The sequence below is a fragment of the Neolamprologus multifasciatus genome, chromosome 23, assembly GCF_963576455.1.
Source record: "Neolamprologus multifasciatus chromosome 23, fNeoMul1.2, whole genome shotgun sequence".
Taxonomy (NCBI): domain Eukaryota; kingdom Metazoa; phylum Chordata; class Actinopteri; order Cichliformes; family Cichlidae; genus Neolamprologus; species Neolamprologus multifasciatus.
This window is the reverse complement of record NC_140460.1, coordinates 26,463,843-26,487,022: the sequence shown is the minus strand read 5'-3', so window position 1 is coordinate 26,487,022 and position 23,180 is coordinate 26,463,843. Positions and strand designations below refer to the sequence as shown.

The following is a 23,180-nucleotide window of genomic DNA, read 5'->3' as shown; positions in this document are numbered from 1 at the left end:
ACAACTTTGTAAACTCTAAACCTAGTAATTGTAACGCCTCCTTCCCTGTGCAGGGAAGTACTGATGTGGGTAAAAAGCAGTATAATAATAAATATGCTAACAGGCTTCAGAGGATAGGCTAGATCCATTCTGGTTCATGACACACTCCCCACAACATAAATGGTTTTTCTCTCCTCATCTTTTATAGGTTTGTTTGTTTATTTATTCATTTTTTCACTAGTTTTGCATTTACCAGCATCAGGGTCACTATTGGTACTGTAGCACGAGGAGATGCCTGTACCCTACAGAGGCTGCACAGGTAGGCCGACTTCCTGGTGGAGTCATGGCATTGCCAGGTTTGCTGTGTCTTCCAGCATAGTCTAAAGAGCATGGAGGAGACAGGCAGTTACTCCATGAGAGTGGGACAGGGCTGTATAATGCCCTTAATCCATCAGCTGGACCAGCATCTGCTCCCTTGTGCAAGGAGGAACAGGATGAGCACTGCCAGAGATACAAAAAGACCTGCAGCAGGCCGCTGGTGAGTATGTCTCTGACCAAACAATCAGAAACAGACTCCAGGGTGGCCTGAAGGTCTAACATGCTCTTATGGGCCCTGTGCTAACTGCTTGGCACCGTGGAGCCCGATTGGCATTTACCATAGAATGCCAGAGTTGGTAGGTTCACTACTGGTGACCTGTGCTTTTCACAGATGAGAGCAAGTTCACACTGCGCACATGCGACAGATGTGAAAGGGTCTGGAGAACCTGTGAAGAACGTTATGCTGCCTGTAACATTGTTCAGCATGACTGGTTTGGTGGTGGGTCAGTGATGGTCTGGGGAGGCATATTAATGGAGAGACGCACAGACATCTACAGACTAGGCAACGGCACCCTGACTGCTATTAGTGATGGGTCGGTCGCGAACGAAATGGCTCTTAGAGCCGGTTCTTTGACGTGAACGACGCGAGCTGGCTCCTTATCGCAAGCAGTGTTTTTGTTTTTTTTTTTCTTTCTCTCAGCCTCTCTCTCACACTTTTTTTACGCTTCACTCAGCACGCGAGCCTTGTGCTTTACGCTGGGAAGAAGGGGGAGGGGCGGTAGTCACACTCAGTAGCACAGGAACAGAGCAGGAGGGAGAGAGAGAAAGAGCCAGGGACAACAACGTCACATTAGAAAGGTATAGTAATCATCCACAACTATTTTCAGTTGCAGATGATAAAGGATTCAGAAAGTTTATTCATGCGGGCCCATATGACAGAGAATGTGCATCTTCTTTTTGTTTTCATATTTTAATTTATATTTAATTGTGTTGTGGTTTGCAGGGTTTTGTGTTGTTTCACTTTAAATTTGTAAAAAATAAAAAGCTGAAAATTTAAATAGTTAAAAGTTGAAATGTGAATAGTTGATTTTTGTATTATATGATTTATTTATTACATTTTATGTGCAGTGAATAAATAAAAGTATATTTACGGTGGCCCCTACAGACAAAGCATGTAAAAACTCTAAAACACGTAAAAACTCCAAAAGATGTAAAAACTCCAAAACACGTACAAAAGTCAACAGAAGTGCTCCAGGATGCTAGGGGCAGTGTTGAACTTTTGTTACCTAGTGGCTACACGAGCCAGCAAGTACCAACGACTGGATTTGGTGTGTGGTAGTAACAGGTAAATGAACTTCTTTTTTTTTTTAAATTATTTGACTATATATTAATCCTTGTGTATAAATACACAAACAATACACATATGCTTTCATGCTTTCAATTGTGTAATTTAAGTGATCTAGTAGCTCTGTTTTGGAAGTTCAGTTCATGCTCGAAATGTGTTTTGGAGTTTGTACGTGTTTTGTCTCTAGGGGCCACCGCATATATTTATATATAAACATATATAAATAAAACCACTTTGTTTTTACATTAGTAATTCCTTTTGTGCATAATTTTATATTATTGTTAATAATAAATTAATTAAAGCAACAAAACAACCTGAAGAGCCGGTTCGGAGCTGAAAGAGCCGGTTCTCTAAAAAGAGCCGGAAATCCCATCACTATTAGCTATCGGGATGAAGTTCTTAGACCGACTGTCAGACCCTATGCTGGTGCAGTGGGTTCTGGGTTCCTCCTGGTGCATGACCAAGCCCGGCCTCATACCACATAAGGGTTTGCAGGCAGTTCCTGTTGGATGAAGAAACTGGCTGTTACACTCACCTGACCTAAATCCAAAAGAACACCTTTTGATCTTTGGTCCATCCAGTCCCCTCAGACTGTCCATGAGGTCAGTGGTGCCCTGCTTCCAGGTCTGGGTGAAGAACCCCCAGGACACCATCTATGTGGTCAGGTGTGCATACAAACTACTGAGTACCATCTTGAACTGCTACCACGAAATTTAGTCAAAATAGAGTACCCTGCCACATCATTTTTTCATTTTGAGGGATATTTAAATTCACCCATTAAACGATGAGGCAGCCCATACCACTATAGATATCAGCATGATTTTTTTTCCCATTCCTATCTGACATGTTTTCAAAGCATTCATTAAATTTTTTGAGCGGTGTATATACAGAGAAATGAGCATCAGATGTAAGATAACTGCATCTCCCACAGGAGATAATCATCCTTGATCAGGCAATCAGACATCAACACACATCAAGACAAATCCCTAAAAGGGCACACAGATCTCTGAATAAATAAATAACAATAAATAAGAAATAAACATGAAAATTAAGTAAATTAAAATGTTTTGATATTTTTTTATACTTCAGATATTTCTGGATTTCTCTTAGTCTCAACCATCTGAGCACACCTTCAGTGGCTCTTTTGCTCTGACTGCTGTTTCTCCCTTTGTATCCCTGTGTCGTCTCTGAGTGTATTCTCAGCTTCCAGGAATCAAAATCTTGTTTTATTTCTTCCTTTTTCTTTTTTTTCTTTTTCTTTTTTTTTTTTGATGCCTGCTGCCAAATTTGGAGCCAAAGCGCCATCTGCTCCAACAAAACTTTAAGTGACGTCGGTGCCAAATGTGCCGGCGCTCCAACACGCGCTCGCTCTCTTTCTTTGCTCTGCTTCCCGTGCATTAAATGACGCCAACAGGACGGCGCGGCTCCGCGTGAGAGCCATTTTAGTGCCGTTGGGTTTGTTTGGTGATGAGCTTTTAATTAGCCTTTGGAGCAGCCTGGACACAAGCCTGCTCATTTAGCCAGAAACAAATGTTTTCAATGACGGTTTGAACGCGGAGTCGGAGAGAATTGGGGAGCGCCTGCAGCTCTCCTGAGATGGGGTTTATTTGGAGATGACAAGAGAAAGTTCTGAACACAGCACAGAGAAGCGTCTGCAGCTTTGTGTCCTGGTTCCCTTCCAAACTATTTCAGAAACTCATCGGCACATAAAATCAGTGCTTTTGTCTTTAAAATTTTTTCCTTTTTTTTGTTGTAAGGACACATCTTAAAACTCAAAATTTTCATGATGTGCTTTAAACGTTATTTTTCTTATTGTTCTTTCATTTTCAAAGACTCAGTTTTTATAGTTTGACCGTCATCTGTGTTTGCTTAGTTAAATCCAGGTTAAGTGTCGAGCGGGTTAAATGTAACCAGTAGGGCTGCACGATTAATCGTTAGAAAATCGCGATCTCGATTCATACTTATGTGCGATCTCATTTCCAAATGACAACGCTTTTTTAAAAAAAAAAAAAGAAAAAAAAAAAGACGACGACGATTGTACTGCATTTTGATCCGGGACGTAATCTGCATAAAAACAAGCGCTCACTCTTCCTGCTCAACAAATGACAAGGGCGGAGCCTTATACCACGTGATACAGAAGCTGGCTGCTAAAATTGGCAGGGAAAAAACAACGGAGAGCACGTCAGGGATGACGAGAAAGTGACAGGAGAACATCCGTCCCGGTCAACCACCCAAACATCAATAACGGGAACCTTATACAGCGCTTCCCTATACCTATCGAACTCCCACAGGCACAAAGAAATTACGAAGGCTATTACTTATCACCTGACTCCCATCAACACTGTGCAAAATGAGGGATTTAGGAAAACAATCAACACCCTAGACAAACGCTACACAGTGCCGTCCCGCAACTATTTTTCTATTGTTGCACTACCTGCTCTATACACGCAGTGTCGAGCAACGGTGGAGACGCAATTTGTTGTTTTTATGTTTATTTATTGTTTTTATGTTCAGTCTCAACTGTTACGAAGTTGATGTGCAGTTAATAAGCGCTATAAATATTTATACTGGAAAAGGAAATCGTGAGAGAATTGTGATCTCAATTCTAAGCAAAAAAATCATGATTCTCATTTTATGCAAAATCGTGCAGCCCAGTAACCAGTTAAACCATCAAAATCACCTTCAAACATTTGCACAGGTCCAAAGAAACTGCATGGATGGTTACCAAATAGATCTAAAACTGCTGCTCATTCATGCTGACAGTTGTTTGATTCCTTTGAATTCATTTAACGACTGATACGTCTTTTACGTGTGTTTTTTAATCTCTCCTCCTGTGAGCATGCCACACTAACGGTGACCTTGTGCGTATGTAAACAGTTAAAGTCTGAAACTAATGCGCAACCGTGACAGTTATCCCGTTATGTGTGTAAGACATAAATCTGAAACTCATCCAGGAGGCACAGAAAACGCTTTTATTTCCCATTTCTGCCTTCTGATTGAATTTCTTTTCTCTAATATGAAGCTGAGGAGGGGAAAGCTCTGTGATTATTCAGCGTTCTGTCTTCAGCCAGCACCACCCGATCAGAAAGCACAAACTGATGAAGAGTGACTTATTACAAGCCTGAAAACCAGTGTTTCTACTCCATTTGCTTCCACCTTGAAGTAACGGTTCCCTCCAAAATCAGATATGCATATTTTATCTTCTGGTGTGTAGTACTTTTTATCCCAACCATTCAGACAATTTTTAAAGAACTGGGTGATATCTGGAAAGAGAGATTGAAGATGAGTTGTTTAAATGTGCTTTTTAGGTAGATTATTTTTAGGTAGAAAGACAAATCTCTACACCTGACCTGCCCCAAACTGGTTAACCAATCTACATCTGTAAACAGCATAAGAGATCAGAGCTTCTGATCTTGTTTTTTTAAATTTTCAAAGATATGTCCATACAAAGGCTCAAGTGTCAAAGTCCAAAATCAAGTTTTGTTATGGACTCATAATTCTTCTTTTGCATTTAGAGATTATTTAAGTTCAAGCTGTCTACCGCTTAGTCTCAAGTTTAGTTCTTCCGAGTGTCTCTGAGGTTATGTCTGGTTCTTGTTTGATATTGTTAGTTTCCTTTTGTGTCTTTGTTTTTGTCTCGGTGTCTTGTCCTCAGGGTCTCCCGAGGAAGTTAGCCTTGTCTCCATGTTTATTTACCTTTGTCTCCCCAGTCGTGTCCCTGCTCTTTCAGTTTGGTATTGGTTCAAACAGTGGCGGTCCTAGCCCCCCCCCCCCCCCACCCCCACCCCCACACACACACACACACACACATGCACATATTATGGATTGTACATTAACATAAAACTTGTTGGAACCATACTGAATTTCACCAGAGAAACACACACATATGAAGAGAGAGAGAGTATGCATACTATGCAAACGGCTACCAAACAGCCATCATAATTCGCCACATGATGAGAACAGGACATATCAACAATTGACAATGACTAATTAATATTGTGCTGAACACACGCTCCTTTCTACTCTGGAATATTCTCATCAATTTTCTTAATATTTATTTATAATCACCTCTGTTAATCCTTGATATTTATAATTGACTGATCTGTATATATTAATGCTATTTCTTAAATGTGTAAAATCTGTAACATAATGTATTGTTTGGAGTTTAGTCTGTTACTGTTACTATTTTTACCATTCCTTCTTGGAGCAACTGTAACCCACATAATTTCCTTAAGGATTAATAAAGTATTCTGATTGTTTCAGGATGACCTGCCATTATTCAATGACACATCTGCTTACCTGTATCTTTTGCTCATTTCTCCTCTTCTTCTTTTCTCATTTTTCTAAACTGAGCACCTGATGACTTTGAACTGTTCTTGTCCATCTTGGTTTTAATTTTGCACTCCAGTATGAACACAAATCCCTCAACCCAAGGAGCACCACAACATAACCTAACACGCCTACACCTTAGTTCACAGATTCACTTTGTCTAGGGTGCATTTCTGGGATTTCACACAACCCAGGATTCAAATCATGAATACATAATGGGCTTGGATTTACAACATTATAAATGAAACGTGCTCCATTTGGAAGCAGCAGGGGCCCCCTCACCTTTCGATGTGTTGTGTGTGAGACTTTAAATCATCAAACTGTAAATTATACATTTTAAATTGTTATTGATCCCTTTACCCCGAGTCCTAAAGTGTATATTTATTTTCTTACTCTGCTTATATTTATTGTTTGTTTACTTTTACTGCTTTAACTGGAGCCTCGTCGTCTCGTCTTTCTATATACTGGACTGTATGTAGCGGAGATGACAATAAAATGGTAAATGGCCTGTATTTGTATAGCGCTTTACTAGTCCCTAAGGACCCCAAAGTGCTTTACACATCCAGTCACCCACCCATTCAGACACACATTCACACATAGTTTACTTTGACTTCAGCAGCGAGCAGGCGCACCGAGGGCTCTCACGCTCACTTTTCGCATATAGAATTTCGAAAAAACATTGGTGCAAATTATGGGTTAGGGTCTGTATCATGATGTCTGGTGTTTTCCTGGTTGTTGGTTTGTTTTTATTTTGTTTTATTTTGCAAGCTCCAGCCAGCCAGAGAATCCCCCGCCGCCCCGCCCTCTCCTCCCTGTGCCGCAAGCAGCAGGCGCACCTCACAAACGGAGGGCGCCCTTACTCCCAGCAAATGGGCAATAGAAAACCAATCGGTGCCTACAACTTTCCCGATATGCGCTGGCATGATGTCGGGGCAGCATGAGTGCGAGTAATTTTTTATTTTTTGCTGATGCCCGTGATGCCGCCCCCGCCAACTGCCCGTATCAAAAACCGCTACTGGGTTCAAATATGAAAGGTATCCAGCTGTATTAGTCATCACTTTGTAGCTGATGATTGGTCACCGATGAACCATCCAGGCTGAATGGTCCACTTGAATATATTTGCCACACCCCTCATATGTCAGTCAATGCTATCCTTCATTCTAATTGGTAGTCTCTTCAGTTGCTCCCTTCGAAGCTGAAAAGCGGGTGGCTGTGGTTCAGGTGGGAAAGCGAGGTGTCGACGTGTCATGAAGGTCGTTGAATCAGTCTCCCGGCTCCACTATCTGTGCATCTTTGCCCCTCAGATGAATCCATCAGAGTGTCTGTGTAAATGTTAGATAAAGTGTTTTGGTGTAGATAAAAGCACTTTTTCAATGTTTGTGTGATTAGGTGAATGAGGCTTGTATTAGAAAGCGCTTTGAATGCTCAAGTTGAGTATAAAGGCGATACGTAAGCACCAGACCATTTACCGAAAGTTTAACTTTGTGTCACCAGCAGTCATTTCGCCTGTTTTTGCTAAATGCTTTTGACTTTCTGTCTGTGGTGAGACAATCCTCTGTGGATGGAAAGTAAATCATAATGTGTCATATTGAGAGAATAAAAAGTGTGTTGTACAACTCCCCTCAGTCCCTTTCATATGATATATTACTCCATATGGTTTATTGAAATGTTTTTTCCAAGGTCAACTTTGACCTTGGGTGCTAAGAATGAAGGTGAAGGTGAAATGCTTAGCGAACCTGGGTACTTTTCACCCAAGGCCTAGTATACTGTTGTGGTGTTCTCATTTTTAACAGTTGGTGTGACCTTGACCCTAATTTTCACCAAAATTAAATCAGCTCGAGCTGTTATTGGTATCTACCATCACATAAAATTTGAAATTGATATAGTGAAATCCGTGGACGCTTGACTGCAACAAACAGAGAAAGAAATATAACTGATTAGGGGTACTGCCACAAGAGGCAGACACAAGCTCTGCACTGCAGTTTAAACTGGCGTTATTAAGCGTAACGGCTCCTCTTCTGCAGGTTTGTCACCTGGGAGGGATCCAGCACCTGGTGGACCTCCTGGATCATAAGGTGGCCGAGGTTCAGAAGAGCGCCTGCGGGGCCCTGAGGAACCTGGTGTACGGCAAGGCCACCGACGACAACAAGGTGACGCTGAGGAACTGCGGTGGCGTGCCTGCCCTGCTCCGCCTCTTCCGGAAAACAACTGACAATGAAGTCCGTGAACTGGTCACCGGTACGTCCCGATAGCCTTGACTTGCCAACCTAATCTGCTCATTTACAGCTTCTCCCCTTTTGAGCCAACTTTCTCCTGATTGGCTGCTTCTCATCAAAAACAGAAGGTTTGTATAGCAGGTGGGTGGGGCTTCTCTGCCTGAGACGACCGTATTAGGGTTATCCCCTCTCACTGATGTCATACAGAGCCAAGAGTAGAAAAGCTGTGTAAAACTGAGTGTTTAGAGCAACCTGAAGCCTGAACTCACAGGGATTACGTTGAACCTCAATTGTGAAAAAGTGGTGAGACTGTTTAAAATGTAAGTAAACAGAGGAAACAATCATTTGTAGATCTCATTAATTAAATGTAATGATTGGTGGGGTTTTTTAATAATGCAAATAATGCTTAAAGCTAAAGTTACTCCCGAACTGTGTTCAAGTGTTTTTCTCAGTGTGATTTGGGAGATTTTTGTAATTTTACTGTGGGGAAAAAAAAAGGATTTAAATGAAGATGTATTTATGGTGTTGGGGTTAAATTGTGGAATGATGTTTATGGGCATAAAAATGTGCAATCAAATATATTTTTGAGGGTTACATGTCAGAAAATTGTAGCTCTTTTGTTTGTTAAGGTTATTTTTTTTCCTACTTAGAAGGTACGGTACCTTAAATGATAAGAATATAGGCCAGGCATAAAACTAGCAGGTGTCATGTATTAACATTAGAATAAATGGGAACAGTAGGAATGTGTGTGACCCTATCCTTGTCCTTAATGCCTACTACTGCCCAGAAACTACACGGGGTAACTTTAATTATTTAGAAAAGCAGAGAAAAATCTAGAAAACTGGATTTAACTAATGAAAACATTAATCATCTGTATGTTTCCAAGCTTTAAATTTTTATATTCACATTCAAATATTCATAATTGCTGTCTAGAGACAGTCATTTAAAGTGCAGAGGTTTAAGAGAGTATAGCCGAACATCTCTAAACTGTATTTCTGGATTCTGGTTGATTTCTCCAACTCATAAATCCTGTCGTTCCGATAAGGACTGGTTCTAACCGTCTCTAAACTCAGATGTGCCTTTTTATTCCTGAATGGGTGAAATAAGCTAACACTATGGTCCACATTGACGACAAAAAAAAGGCTCAGAATAATAGCTTGACACGATAAAGTCTGGTGTGTGTGGGTGTTCGCCTGCCAGCATGGTCCGTTGACTTCCCGGTTGGTTGGCCGGCCGACTGGCCGCCTTGCTGGCTGAGCATCGGTCTGCGGTGCCGTCTGACTGCCTGGCAGTGTTTTAATCTGTGTATTGCCGTTCTGTGGGAGGTGTGAGCAGCAGCGGCTTAAACACTCGGCGCACAGCGCTGAGCAGATCTCGGCACAGTCCTCGGGACAGATGCTAAGATAATGTGCTTTGGAAACAGGACTCTGCAGCCACACCACACATACTGTTTGAAGGCAGCAGATAAGAAGCTGCTAGACACGCTTCACAAACCACAGAGGAGACTCTTCTGTCTGTTGAAATGCTTCAGAAATGTTCTATTTTTAGCTCGGGTTAAATTTGATCTTCCACACCCCAAAACAAATTACACTGAATAACATTCAGGAACAAAGCTGCATATTTAAAAATAAAACACGTTTTTACTAAACTCAAAGCTTTTTTTTCCATTATTGCTCTTTTATACTTTGTTTATGGAGGATATTTTTATGTGAAGCCTTGGACATGGTTGGCAGTTGTATTCAAATTATATCTTGCATACTATATAAAAAAATTTTGCTTCCAAGCAGCAATAACTTTCATGTCATTTTAACCTGCTCTTGAGCAATAGTTCTCTTTCTGAAGGTCTTTTTGGACTTTTGGCTGATTTTTTTTTTTTTTTTTTCCCCACTCGTTTTCAGTCCTGTTCTTATACCTGACCATTTTCAGAATGTAAGCCATTTAACTTTGACCTGAATCATTGACCTGAATGAATCATTCAAGCATAAAAAAGGCACCTAACACTGAAATGAACCAGTCTTGTATCTACACATAACAGACAACTAAGCAAAGATTTTAAATTGTATCTTGAGGCACTTTGTCACTAGCTGCCTGTCACGAAAGAACATCTCTTGTTCCCATTTCTTTAGTCTATGAAATCTGTGAAAAATTTCAAAGATAACAGTTTGACAGACATAAAATAGTATTTTTGTACCAACAAGGGGATTCCCAAGGACCTATTCACAGAAAGCTTTGCACATCTCAGCTGGTGTACAGTGTCAGTCGTTAAAGAAGGAGCAGGTCTACAAGGCTGTCAAGAAGCAGTTCTTGGCTCAAGCGAGGTATGAAAATTACTGAAAATCAGTGGCAACAGGTCTGATGGAGTGATTAATCTAAATTTTAAATCTTTTGTTCAAATTATTGATCTTATCTCTGCATTTTGCAGATGATGTGGTTCTTTTAGCTTCATCCTCCACCTCACACTGGAGTGGTTTGTGTGTGAAAAGAGTGGAGTGCCTGCTCTGGGCTGGAAATTAGTTGCCATCAACAAGTGGAAGAGTTACAGTATCTCAAGGTTTGAGTACAACATTTAATGGAGTCAGTTGAGGTGGTTTTGGCATCTGACTAGGATGCCTCGATGGTGCCTCATAGCTGAGGCAGTTTGTCCAATTGGAAGGAGACCCAGGACTCGCTGGAGAGATTGTACCTTTCGGCTGGTTTGAGAACACGTTGATATTTCCTTGAAAGAGCCGAAGGAGGAGGTTGCCAGGTAGAGGGAGATCTGGAGATCTTACACTGCTGCCACCACAACCTAGACCTGGATAGACGGCAATGGATGGATGGACAGCTAACAATAGTTTTAACTTATTTTACTGTGTGTGTATCCACTGCAGGCGTCCTGTGGAACCTCTCCTCGTGCGACGCGGTGAAGATGACCATCATCCGCGATGCTCTGACCACACTGACCAACACAGTCGTCATCCCCCACTCAGGCTGGAGCAGCGTTTCTCACCGCGACGAGCACAAAGTCAAGTTCCAGTCCTCCATGCTGCTTCGCAACACCACCGGCTGCCTGAGGTAAGAAACAAATCAAACGGCCCCCTCAAACACTCAATAAGTCAGGGTGTGTTCATCGCAAAAAGCAGCTTAAGTGGTAAAATGATGATAGAATCGAGGAAAATAACCAATTTTAAATATGATTGGTATTATGACGTACAAACTTTGTCTGCGTCACATCAACACATTAAACACCTCTTTAGCCGAAACTGTCCTCAAACCACGCAAATCCATCCTCATTTCCACCCTGAAAATAATCGCCTCCTAAGCCTGCTGAGTAACCCGGCTCGCTGTTTGCTCATTCAATTGATTCTGGTTTTGAAATGCAAGGACGACTTTTGGATTTATTGGTTGTCTGTGCTGCTTTTTCTCCCCTCCCCATCTACTTTTCATCGTAACGATTCTGTAAAACCACAGCTCATAATCACGGCTGTATAATCCGTCAATAAGGGGCTCTGTAATGGAGATTTTATGCAGCCGTGAAGTCTTTAAGAAACATTTGACCATATTGGCCTACAGACGCAAATACCAGAGAAAGTGTATCTTCAAACTGAAAGCCCAGGATGAAGGTTGAGATTTATTACCTGCAAATTTTAGCATGCAGAGAAAGTTTTAAGGTCTTGAACTCATTGGAAAGATGATTTAGTTCACTTCAGGATGTTCTGGTAATAATTGGGATTAGATCAAAGTGGCATATGGCAGAGTCGCACACTGGGGGCTACAGAGAAGCCGCAAGAATTAAACGCTTTAAATTTCCAAATCAAGACATATTAAAGTGTAAATAGCACATGAATATTTACAGACAGTTGGGGTTAAAAGTAAAATAGGGGATTGACATCGACATGGCTCTAGTCTGGGTGGAGTCTCGTTCTCTTCGGGTGCTCCGGCAAGCTCCAACAGTCCAAAGATAGTTGGTCATAGGTGTAAATGTAAAATCCATTAAGTGCTTAAGTGCACAGAAGAAAGTGCTGGTTTAATGTACCATACATGAAAATATCTACTGTAAAGGGCCGTGAGTGGTTCTTAAGACTAGAAATCACTTTATTAATAGCAGCTGCACTCATCTGAAGAAGAAAGGACTTCCTCTTTCAGTTCTCAGGTTTTATGTAGCAGCAATTGTGAACGCCTCTATAAAAACAGAGGTTTAGTTTGCTGGTCTGAGACCCCAGTCTGTGAAGGGTTATAGATGTCCATCGTTCTACAGTGAGAAAGATTATTCACAAATGGAGAACATTTGAGAGACGTCCCAAACATGGACGTCCCAGAAAATTCACCCCAAGGTCAGACCGTGCAATCCTCGGAGCTTAAGAGCTACATCTCAGACTCTACAGGTTTCAGTTGGCATGTTAAATATTAAAGTTCATGACAGCACAATTAGAAAAGGATTGAATAAGTATGGCTTGTTTGGAAGGTCTGCCATGAGAACATCTGAACAAGCCACAAGGCTTCTGGAACAATGTCCCTCATTTACTAATATGTGTGCGAATGTTGTTACCCTGAATAAATCAGACTCATGCTAAATCAACAGAGCATCAACTCGAGCATTCTTTACATTATCTGCATACAGCCTCACCATTTTTCTATATAAGGAAACACCTGGAGGTGAAGTGGAGAGAGTGGTGAAGTCTGTGTCACTACGGCAAGAAAGGACGAGAAAGATCGACTGGAGATACTAAAACAATAGTAAAAGAAAAGGTTTTGAATCAAAGCTGATGTGAAAAAGATGAAGAGACTGTATGAAAAAGAAGAAAAGAGGTGGAGAATGAGGATCATGTGATCTGCCTTGATTTGGCCGCGTTGCAGTCATCAACCATCGACCATCAGACAATGCTTCCGATTTTGACTTTTCTCCTCCTGTTTCAGCCCATATGGCGCAATATTGAGTGGTGACACCTGCCGTTCAGGAGAATACTGCACCGGCTTCTGCGCCTTAACAACAGCAATAAATGGGTGCATATGTGTGATGAGTGAGCGACGATGAGCGAAGAAATATATTGGCACCTTAAAGCTTTGAGTGATGCAACTGGACAATGATCCCAAGCTTAGCAGGATGTCTGCAACAGGTGTTACAGTGGCAAAGTCAAAGTCCAGACGTCAACCTGACTGAAATGCTGTGGTGGGGAGTTGAGAGAGCTGTGCATAAACACATGAAATGAAGGAACATTGTAAAGAAGACTGGGCCAAAGTAACTCCAAAATGATGTAACTGATAAAGTCACACAGAAAACATTTAACTGTTAAGGTGGTTCCACAGGCTGCTGAAATGTGAGGTTTATCAGGGTATTGTTATTCATCTGAAGTTGTATTTACATGATTTTAAGATTTTTATTACATGCTGATGCATAAAACCTTAAAAATTAAAAACATTATTAAAGGTTTGGTACCTGCAGGGTGGATGCCTTCATTTTCACATATAAACACACACACAGGAAGTGCTTTCAACCCTCTAACATCCAATTAGCATACTGAGATTAATCAGACTAGTCACCACTTGGCGTTTAAGGACTCAGCCAATAGCATTAACAGGATGATCAATGTGATGATATTAATCTGTGTTGTGTAGAGATTTCGCATCACATTTGTCAGTACAAACAACTACAGTGCGCTTCCTCTGGAGGCTGTTTGTTCTCAGTTGTAGGGGAGGAAGGTCTGATGATCTCTGTTCACGCTGCTGGACAGGAGGCAGAAAAGGCATTCCTATTTACTGAATCCCGCGTGACGTGCTTCCACAAAGAAACCAGCCTTGTTTCTTTCTCACGTGGCGCTTTAATGCTCACTTCTGCTAAACGTTCTGCAAAGAGCACCAGATGTAAACAATCTGCTTGCATTATTACCGCCCATGCAAAGGTTAAAACTAGTGTGAGATGATTAATATGCCAAACATTTTTCTTTAGGTGATCACGATTCACAACTCTTGATATTTCGTTAAGGGCTTTGTCCTTTAATCCACGTAGGTCGAGAATATCTCACATTATCTGAGCTCATTTCAGTGTGAAGGCATGATTGAACGATTTGAATATGGCTGAGATGTTTTATGATCATGAAGGTGCTTTTTGTCTTTCTTGTCTTTTCTGTCTCTTCTTCATGACAGACAGCATGTGGAAGCTCCATCAGTGCACAGCTTGACGTGTTTGTCACAGCCCATGCATTTATTTTATGTCACCACATGCACCACCTTCGTCTGCTACAACAAAAGCAGTCAACAAATCCTGGTGTTATATGTCCTGAATATTACCACAAAGTAGCGCTCTGCCATAGTGCAAATGTTGGTATCGATCCGATATCAAGTAAATACAAGGCCAGTATTGCTGACTGTATCCGGTCGTTAAGTCTGACGTCACTAGCCGTGTCTGGGCCTAAACTCCGCTGCAGGTCCATATATCAAACGATCACTATGGCATTACTGAGAGTTGAAAAACTGTCTAAAGTCTTTCATCTTTAATAAAATGATCAGCGTTCTGCTCTACCAGGTGTAACAATTGAGTTTAACATCCAGGCATCTATGAAAACGGAATTTATGACATTTAACGGCGTTAGAAGTTAGCAGGAAGTTAGCTCGCTAGCTTCTATCTAAATACAATATAGCATGTCCTGACTGCGGGGTTTTGGAAACAAATTAAAACATACAGCTCTGTTATCACTTCCAACATAAATGAAGACAGAAAACTAAACAGCAGTGACGTTTGTAGGGTTACTGAAGTTTGGCAAGCTGGTAAATAATGATGTGCTACGTGACCGCTAGCGACACAGCTATGTTAGCATAATATAAACAAGCTAACTTTTTTCCACTCGATAAAAGTTAACATGAGTGTTCTCGGTGGTCAGGAACAAATGTAATCGCATGTCAGGATGCTGTAAAAGGACTAAACTTCAGCCAGGAGAACAACTGAGATAATCCATCCACAATACGAAGTTAGTCATTCATATACTGCTGCATGGGCTGGGCTGTAGTTACATCCTAAGGTTTTAAAAACTGAGCTTAAATAAATGATTAGCGGTAATAAAAGCCGAGGGAGGTCAACAGTGATCACTGACTGTTTTAGGAGCTTTATGAGATTAAATAGAAGAAAATACATTAAACATGTTAACAACACAAAAGCCATATTAAATGTAGACTACTTTAGGCCCGGAAGTAGGATTCGTTACGTCATGACTTAACGACCGGATTGCTGCTGATGATTTCTTGAACATTAAAGTAGTCCAGCGATAGCGATTAATACTTCCAACCGTTCTTTTCTTTTGAGGGTGATGAATCCTGTGATTGACATGTTGGAACATGCCCGTGCCGTCATGGAAAGAAACATCCTGGTTGTTCGGTGTGTTCAGGTAATCAGCTGACCTCATCTTCTGAGGTCGAGCCAACTCCAAATCATAGCACCGCCCCCACAGGCTTGTGCTGTAGGCGGATGCATCACTTTATCCGCCTCTCCTATCCGCGCACCCATCACTCTGGAACAGAGTAAATCTGCACTCGTCAGACCACATGACCTTTTTCCAGAATCCAGCCTCTACTCCCAAGCAGGCTGACATTTTCCTTTTTCCGATTAGCCTCGCCGATATTTAGTTTTTAAGGCTACAGGGCTGTTCAGTCCCAAACTCTTGAGTTCTCTTTTTAATTGTGCGCATTGAAATGTTCCTCTTGATTTCACTGAGAACTTTTTCCTGACCTCATTTTGTCCTCAGACATGAGGGTCGCCTCACTCTTTCCGGGCTTTAGTAACAGTCGTTTCAGCTGCTTTCTCAATAATTTGAGCTTTACGACGCGCACTAACACTTTTTCCACGACCAGACGTGGCTGTTGAAGAAATAAGAAGCTACTCAGTGCATCACATTGTAATCCAACTTTTTTCACCAAATTCTGAAGCACTGTAATTTTATGTAAAGCAACAGTGCAAGTAAAACATGAATCTCCTGATGCATTAAGACTCTTTTCAGTATGTGATCTGTTTCATGAGTGCTTAAATCTTTTATCTACCTCTCGTGTGTCTCCGTTGTTAGTAGGGGAGAAACCGTACCTGTAAGGTAACACCAAGAGTCGGGTCTTAAGGATGCAATACTTCCCTTAGTTGTAGATTTATTTACCAAACACAAAACTTCAAAACTGCTGAGTGGAGACTTCCAGTCCAGGTGTGCTCCCTGAAGCAGAAAACTGCACGACGTGTCTCAAACATGACAGCTTTGAAGTGCTGTGGGGAAGCAGCGCGTGCACGCGAGCCTCGGGCACTTTGCTTCACTTAGACTGGTGTGAGGCTGTAGGTTGATGGTATGGAAATGCATTGTGGGATTTCTTTGCTGCTGTTGTGCAGTCTTCTCATGGCAGCTTTCCATTAGCAGCAGCTGGAGGTTCCTATTGGAGGATCAGCTCCCTTCTTTACTGTATCCAGGCAGGTTTGAAGCCACCCAGTGGGGGAATCCACACACTGCACCTGAGTCTGAATTAATGTGTGTTTCCTTTTGTGTGTGTGTGTGTGTGTGTGTGTGTGTGTCAGAAACCTGAGCTCAGCAGGGGAAGAGGCGAGGAGTCAGCTGCGGTGCTGTGAAGGTCTGGTCGACTCGCTGCTCCACGTCCTCAGAGCCTGCGTCAACACCTCCGATTACGACAGCAAGGTGCAGCAAAGCACAAACACACAAAGATGCACATGAGTGTGTGAGTCATGTTTTGTCACAGTTTATCCCCGAGAGAGTCATCCCAACTTAACCTGACCCAGACACAGCTGGAACCGCACTTTGGGGACCTGAATCTGATCCCTCAATACTCACATACTGCAGTATGTGCAAACTACAGCTACTGAGACTGCTGTTATAAGGATGCCCTGATTTAAACCAGTAAGAGGTTAACTTCCATCCTTTATAATTTATGTGGTCTGTAAAGGGCTCTGCCAGAACACATTTACTATTTGTTTCTTTTTGTTATATGTGGAGTATTTAATTAGACAGAGACCTCTAACTGCTTGCTGCTCAAGATTTGAGGGAAGTCAAAAGTTATTTTTTTATGACAAATTCTCCTACTAAAACTTGACTTTTGACCTATTAAGTAGTGTACAATAAGTGGTCGTCACAGTTACTTAGTTACCATTATATGTGATTGTACGTGGCCAGGCCACGTAAACGTACTATACATGTGTTTAGATGTTACGCATTCATAAATTCAACTATAATTTTGACCACCAGGGTGCAACGTTCTACCAGTGGGTGTGATAAATGTTTTCAGGGGTGTGCTGATGTTTAGCATTTGCTGTTTGTTTTTAGGCACCACCTGATTTTAAATTATTAATACAATAATGTATTGAAATTTAGGCAAATCTTTTTAAATGCTAACTTGACTCAGTTGCACCATCCTGTGGTACAAATTGATATTGCATGGAAGTGAACCCTGGCCTGTGTTCATCTTCAGTTGATAACCCTTCAACACTTCACAAATAGATCCATAAGTACTTAAACAGTGACCCACAGTTTTACTTCTGTATATCTAAAATCCAAAGCAATATTCAATAATAGTCTTAAATATCGCTTATCTTCTTATAGCTGAGCAATATTACACTGACCTAATGTGGAAACAAACAGATCTATAGTAATAGTAGTAGTTATAGTAACAAAAATAATAGCCTTCTAGCAATAAAATGGTAATATATATATATATACATTTGAATGTTTAAACAATGACGTTTGGTGGAAACCTCATAATAACAAGGTAATCTTAGCTAATATAATACTGGAACTAATCCTACCTCGTGTGCCGAGCATTCTTCTGTGTTTGACAGTAACAGTGTAAACACTGTGTTTAATGTTGTGCATGATTTCCTGGAAACATATTTGGTAGTTTGTGTCAAAACCAGCAATCAGGGCTGCAAAACACAACACTGCACATCTCCTACTATCTCTGTGGTAATAGTTCCTATAATTGAAAACCTAGGAACAGAAATATGTGTTTCAAGAATCAAACGTAGGTGTTTGTGGCTATCTTGTATTACACCACCAAGTAAAAAAATTATATTTATATATATATAGCTGTATAGGCTTAATGATCATCTGTAGTTGACAAAAGATTCATTGATGTGAAAATAAAAGACGCTGACCTTTAATAATGATATTAAAAGTTAATATAAAGCTTGAACCTCTAAAACACGATAACAAGCAAATTGGGGAACATCCAAGGGCATCACATGTTCAGTACAGAAAATACAACTACAGCACAGAAGTGTTGCAGACATGTGGCATAATATCATCATCATGCAAACAAGAAGAGCATGTAGTGTCCCAGCCACCTTAGCTAACAAAGAGAAATAAATAGCTTAAGCACACTTAAGCTATTTAAGTGCTTACTTGCACAGACAAAACGTCATATAACAGAAATAAACCTTTTGCACCATCCACAGGCTGAAACAAGAGCTCCGCAGAGCAGATGTCTAATGTTAGATTTTATGTGAAAACTTTCCTCTAGCACCACCATCAGGTTTCATTAGCAGGAAACACAGAAGAAGAGGCAGAAACAAAGAAATGCTCAGTTCTCATTTTTACTTTCAGATAGTGGAGAACAGCGTATGCACCCTGAGGAACCTTTCGTACCGCCTGGAGATGGAGATGCCCTCCTCTCGTCTCCTTGGCAACCAGGAGCTGGACACCCTGCTGGGGTTCTCCTCCCCAGCCAAGGAGCTGGACTACCTCTGCTGGGGCAAGAGGAGGCGTGGCAGGAAGAGAGGCGGCTGGCCCGATTCCAAGGTACGACTGAGACCATTTACAGGCGTTCTTTTAAAGCATGAAAAGATGTTTATGTGCTTTAAAAGTACTAAAAATATACAAGATGTGTAGAAGAGCAGTTACCTGTTGAGCAATCTGAGAACTCAAAAACTAGTCTGTGATCTCAGGGAACCCTCCAGTTTATACCTGGCGCAGTCAAAAATGTACCCTGATCTGTTTGCTGGGGTCAGAGTGCAGATAGATCTTTAAAAAGCTATTGGATGGTGTTTTATTTTTTCAGAATATTCAAACCTTTTGCCCTCCAAACGGACTCTTTACCTGAATGCAGTGGGACTGATCCACAACAGAAACCACAAAAATCTCACCTTTTGCCTTCATATAATTTATCCCGACAGGAAAACTGGGCAACTGCACAGCTGTAAGGTTTGCTGTCCTCTGTATTCATCAGCAAGTGAAAGCAAATATGAGCCATGACGGGTCCTTGTAGCTCTAGATTTAAACTGAAAACTGAAATCCTCAAAAGTCCTTAGCTGCCAGGCAGGCAATAAAGAGGAAGACCATAGAGAAGCTTCATGGATTGCTTCATAGTTGGTGTGACAGAGGAAGATGATAGAGACAGGATGAGACGGAGGCAGACGATCTGCTGTGGAGACTCATCATGGGAACAGCTTCTTTACTGATTGGTTGATTAGGTTATACAAATCATAACGAGAAATCAAAAACTCTGAAATTAACCCTGAAAGAAAGGAAGGAAAGATGGAAGCAAATAAGGGAAAATGAAGGTCATTTTTCCACAAATATATTCTGTTTACAGCCATCTGAACTGAATCATTGTATAATTTGGATAAAGAGAAATGAATTGGCTGCTCCGTGGGTTAGTTATTGATTCTAAGCTGGTTTTAAGTGCTTGTTTTTATTTAAAGATGTTTATGTAAATAAAATTTTCCCTCTCCTGGATCAAGCAACCCTTAGAGGAATTGCCCTTTAAGCAGTTTAAGCACTCCCAATTATACAAACTCGACTTCACTTTCTGTGCCTTTGATTGGTGCGTTTGTCGCAGTGGGACGGCGTCGGGACAGTCCCGGGTTTCTCCCAGTCTCTGAGAGGAGCAGAGCTGCTGTGGCACCCGATGGTGGTGAAGCCGTACCTCAACCTGCTGGCTGAAAGCTCCAACCCCGCCACCCTGGAGGGCGCTGCCGGGTCCCTGCAGAACCTCTCTGCAGGAAACTGGAAGGTAAGACCTCGTCTACGGCTAACACAAGGTGCAGATTTTCCTAATTATAGACAGCTCTGTGGAAAAGTCTTGAGCCACCAAGTAGCCAGACTTGTTTGTCCATTATAAAGCGCTCTTGAGTAATAGTTCTCCAGACTTTCTGAACTGTTTCTTTGGAACATCAGAACAAGCCATCAGCTTTCATCTCAGTCCTATTCTGCCAACTTCAAACCTCCAGTGAATACAAACAGAGACATCGCAGGTCAAGTCTTGTGTTTGTCACAGTAGGATTCTGATGGGGAAAAACAATATTTGACTCCTTTCGGGGCATTTAAAACTCTGTTTCTTTTTTTTGCAGTTCTCGGCCTACATCCGAGCAGCGGTCCGTAAGGAGAAGGGCCTTCCCATCCTGGTGGAGCTGCTGAGGATGGACAACGACCGGGTGGTCTGCTCCGTCGCCACCGCACTGCGTAACATGGCATTGGACAGCCGCAACAAGGAACTGATAGGTACACACACACACAGCCCTCAACTGTTTATTCAAAGCCAGCACATAAAGTGCATTCACTCTACTTTACGTTACGTTGCCCCCTAGTGGTGACACAATCCTACATTTGTGCCCTCTCCTATCTGCAAACAGATTACAGTTAAAGTAGAGTTAATGCCTAAATGCTGCTCCTGGGAAGGGTGAACACCTAAAACTTACCTGTGAACAGTCATTCTTGCCACAACCCAAGAATAGAGCTGCAGTAAAAGGAACGAAAGACAGCCACTAAAACTGATTCAGCAAAACTAAACATCTCTTAATACTCTGCCTGCAAACAAACAGCACTGTTACACATTTACACATGTTCAGTGTTAATGAAATCCTGAAGTGGGTGCACAAATTTCAGAAGTATACATCCATACAGGTTCAAACATATACTTAAATATATGTAAGACTTTGGGAAGGCCATTCCTGAAGCTTAATGCTAGCCTGCTTTATCCACTCGAAAACCAGTTGTGATGTGTGTTTGGGATTGTTGTCCTGCTGTAACATCCAACTGTGTCCACATTTCAATATGTTGGAAGCTGCTGATTAGAGGTGAGGTTCAAGATTTTGGAGGTAGTCCTCCTCCTTCATTATTCCATCAATTTTGTGCAAAGTGCCACAGCAAAACAGCCCCAGAGCATGATGGTACCACCACCATGCTTGGCAGTTGGTACAGTGTTCTCAGGTTTTGAGAGCCGTACCTTTACTCCTCTAAATATACATCTTGTCATTTTGACCAAAAAGCTCAATCTTTGTCTTCTCTGACTATAAAGCGTTTCTCCAGAAGGTATTTGGCTCGTCTATATTGGAGCAGGGCCTTCTTTCTTGATCAACACCCTTTAAGTCCATGGTAATGTAAAACTCACTCCACTGGTGTTCCAGATGTTTTCAGTTCATGGCAGGTTTGAGCCCTGGAGTCATCTTGTCTTCTTCTGGCAAATTGGTGACACGTCTGAATTACATGTACTTATTATTGTTTGATCTGATGATCTTGGAATCTGCAGTTGTTTAGAAATGGCTCAAAGAGACCTTCACAACTTTTGTAAATCTACAATTCTCCAACTTAAATTCAAACTTGTGCCACCAGTTCAAGTTTGTTAAACTTGTTTGTTAATCCACTAAGAGCAGATCCAGACCTTCTGTTCTGTCTGTCTCTCCACCTGCAGGAAAGTACGCCATGCGGGATCTGGTGAACCGGTTGCCTGGCGGCAGTCCCACTGTGCTGTCAGACGACACGGTGGCATCGGTCTGTTGCACGCTGCATGAAGTCATCAGCCGCAACATGGAGAACGCCAAAGCTTTAGCCGACAGCGGAGGCATAGAGAAACTGGTGGATATCAGCAAAGGTCGAGGGAAAGGGTAAGACGTGACCACCTCCATGTTGTATTATTGAACTCATTTTGCTACGTTTATAATGAACATCTACCACTGTGACAGGTGATGGGTGACAGAAAATCAGGCACTCCTTAACTGGTTTAACTCATTTTATTTTACATACTGTGTGTGTCACAGATATTCGATGAAGGTTGTGAAGGCAGCTGCTCAGGTGCTGAACACCCTGTGGCAGTACAGAGAGCTGAGGACCCTCTACAAACAGGTGGGTACGAGCAGACGCGTGGAAGAACTCGCACTGATTAAATTTCTTGAGGTGTAAACGGAGTTTTAATTCAAAGGCTATTTCAGGGAGATGCTGATTATCTTTATTATCGTCTGTTTGTAATTCAGGGCACGGTAATAATTCAAGGCCTTCATTATCCAAAGTCTCTTTCAGAAGTGCACTCCCTTCTGTTAATCTGACTTCCTTTGAATGAGAGTCCCTTGGTCACGTCTATCAAAATGTGGTTGCTAAGATAAGAAAAGGCTATCAGTATATCACATCCCTCAGGGCATGTGATAAAAGTGACCTATGTACTGTGGAGTCTTTAAAAATTTGAAGCGACGGGACAAGCGGAGGACAAAACAAGAGGTATCGGGCATAAAAAAATATATATCTAGAGCAGATGAAGAATGTCTGGGAAAAAATGTCCTTAAGGAAGGAAAAAATCAAGCACTGATCATCACAATAATCCCAAACACACTGCCAATGCAAATAAATACCTGGACAGAAAAACACACAGTGGAGCTCTATCAGTCATGGATCGGCCTCCCCAGAGTCCGGACCTCAATATTATTGAAGCAGTGTGGGATCATGTTGACAGAGAACAGAACAAAAGGCAGAAACATCCAAAGAAGAGCTTTGAATGTCCTTCAAGAAGCCTGGAGAACTATTCCTGAAGACGACTTAAATAAATGACAAGAAAGCTGCTTAAGAGAGTTCAGACTGTGCTGAAGAATAAAGGTGGTCACACCAAATACTGACTTTCAGCTCGTTAGCATGGTACAAACTGTTTTTCCCTTATATGCTTGTATTTACATGTTTTTGCACATGCTTCAATAAATCACTGTTCCTGTTTCAACTATAAGGAAAGGAGAAACATTCACAGCTGAAGGGACACGTTTCGTGCCATGAGGATGACTC

General features: G+C 41.6%; 1 protein-coding gene across 7 annotated transcripts in view; it reads left to right on the top strand.

The window, feature by feature from the left end:
* The window catches only part of LOC146491690 (plakophilin-4-like), a 75,701-nt gene that overhangs the window by 48,858 nt on the left and 3,663 nt on the right, over positions 1 to 23,180 (top strand). For all 7 annotated transcript variants that reach the window (XM_085152542.1, XM_085152541.1, XM_085152546.1 and 4 more), the window contains 8 exons: positions 7,996 to 8,209; positions 11,058 to 11,241; positions 16,709 to 16,826; positions 18,744 to 18,938; positions 19,978 to 20,151; positions 20,489 to 20,639; positions 21,829 to 22,021; positions 22,175 to 22,259. In XM_085152542.1, coding sequence (XP_085008668.1) covers positions 7,996 to 8,209; positions 11,058 to 11,241; positions 16,709 to 16,826; positions 18,744 to 18,938; positions 19,978 to 20,151; positions 20,489 to 20,639; positions 21,829 to 22,021; positions 22,175 to 22,259 — 1,314 coding nt within the window. The remainder of the gene's footprint in view (positions 1 to 7,995; positions 8,210 to 11,057; positions 11,242 to 16,708; positions 16,827 to 18,743; positions 18,939 to 19,977; positions 20,152 to 20,488; positions 20,640 to 21,828; positions 22,022 to 22,174; positions 22,260 to 23,180) is intronic.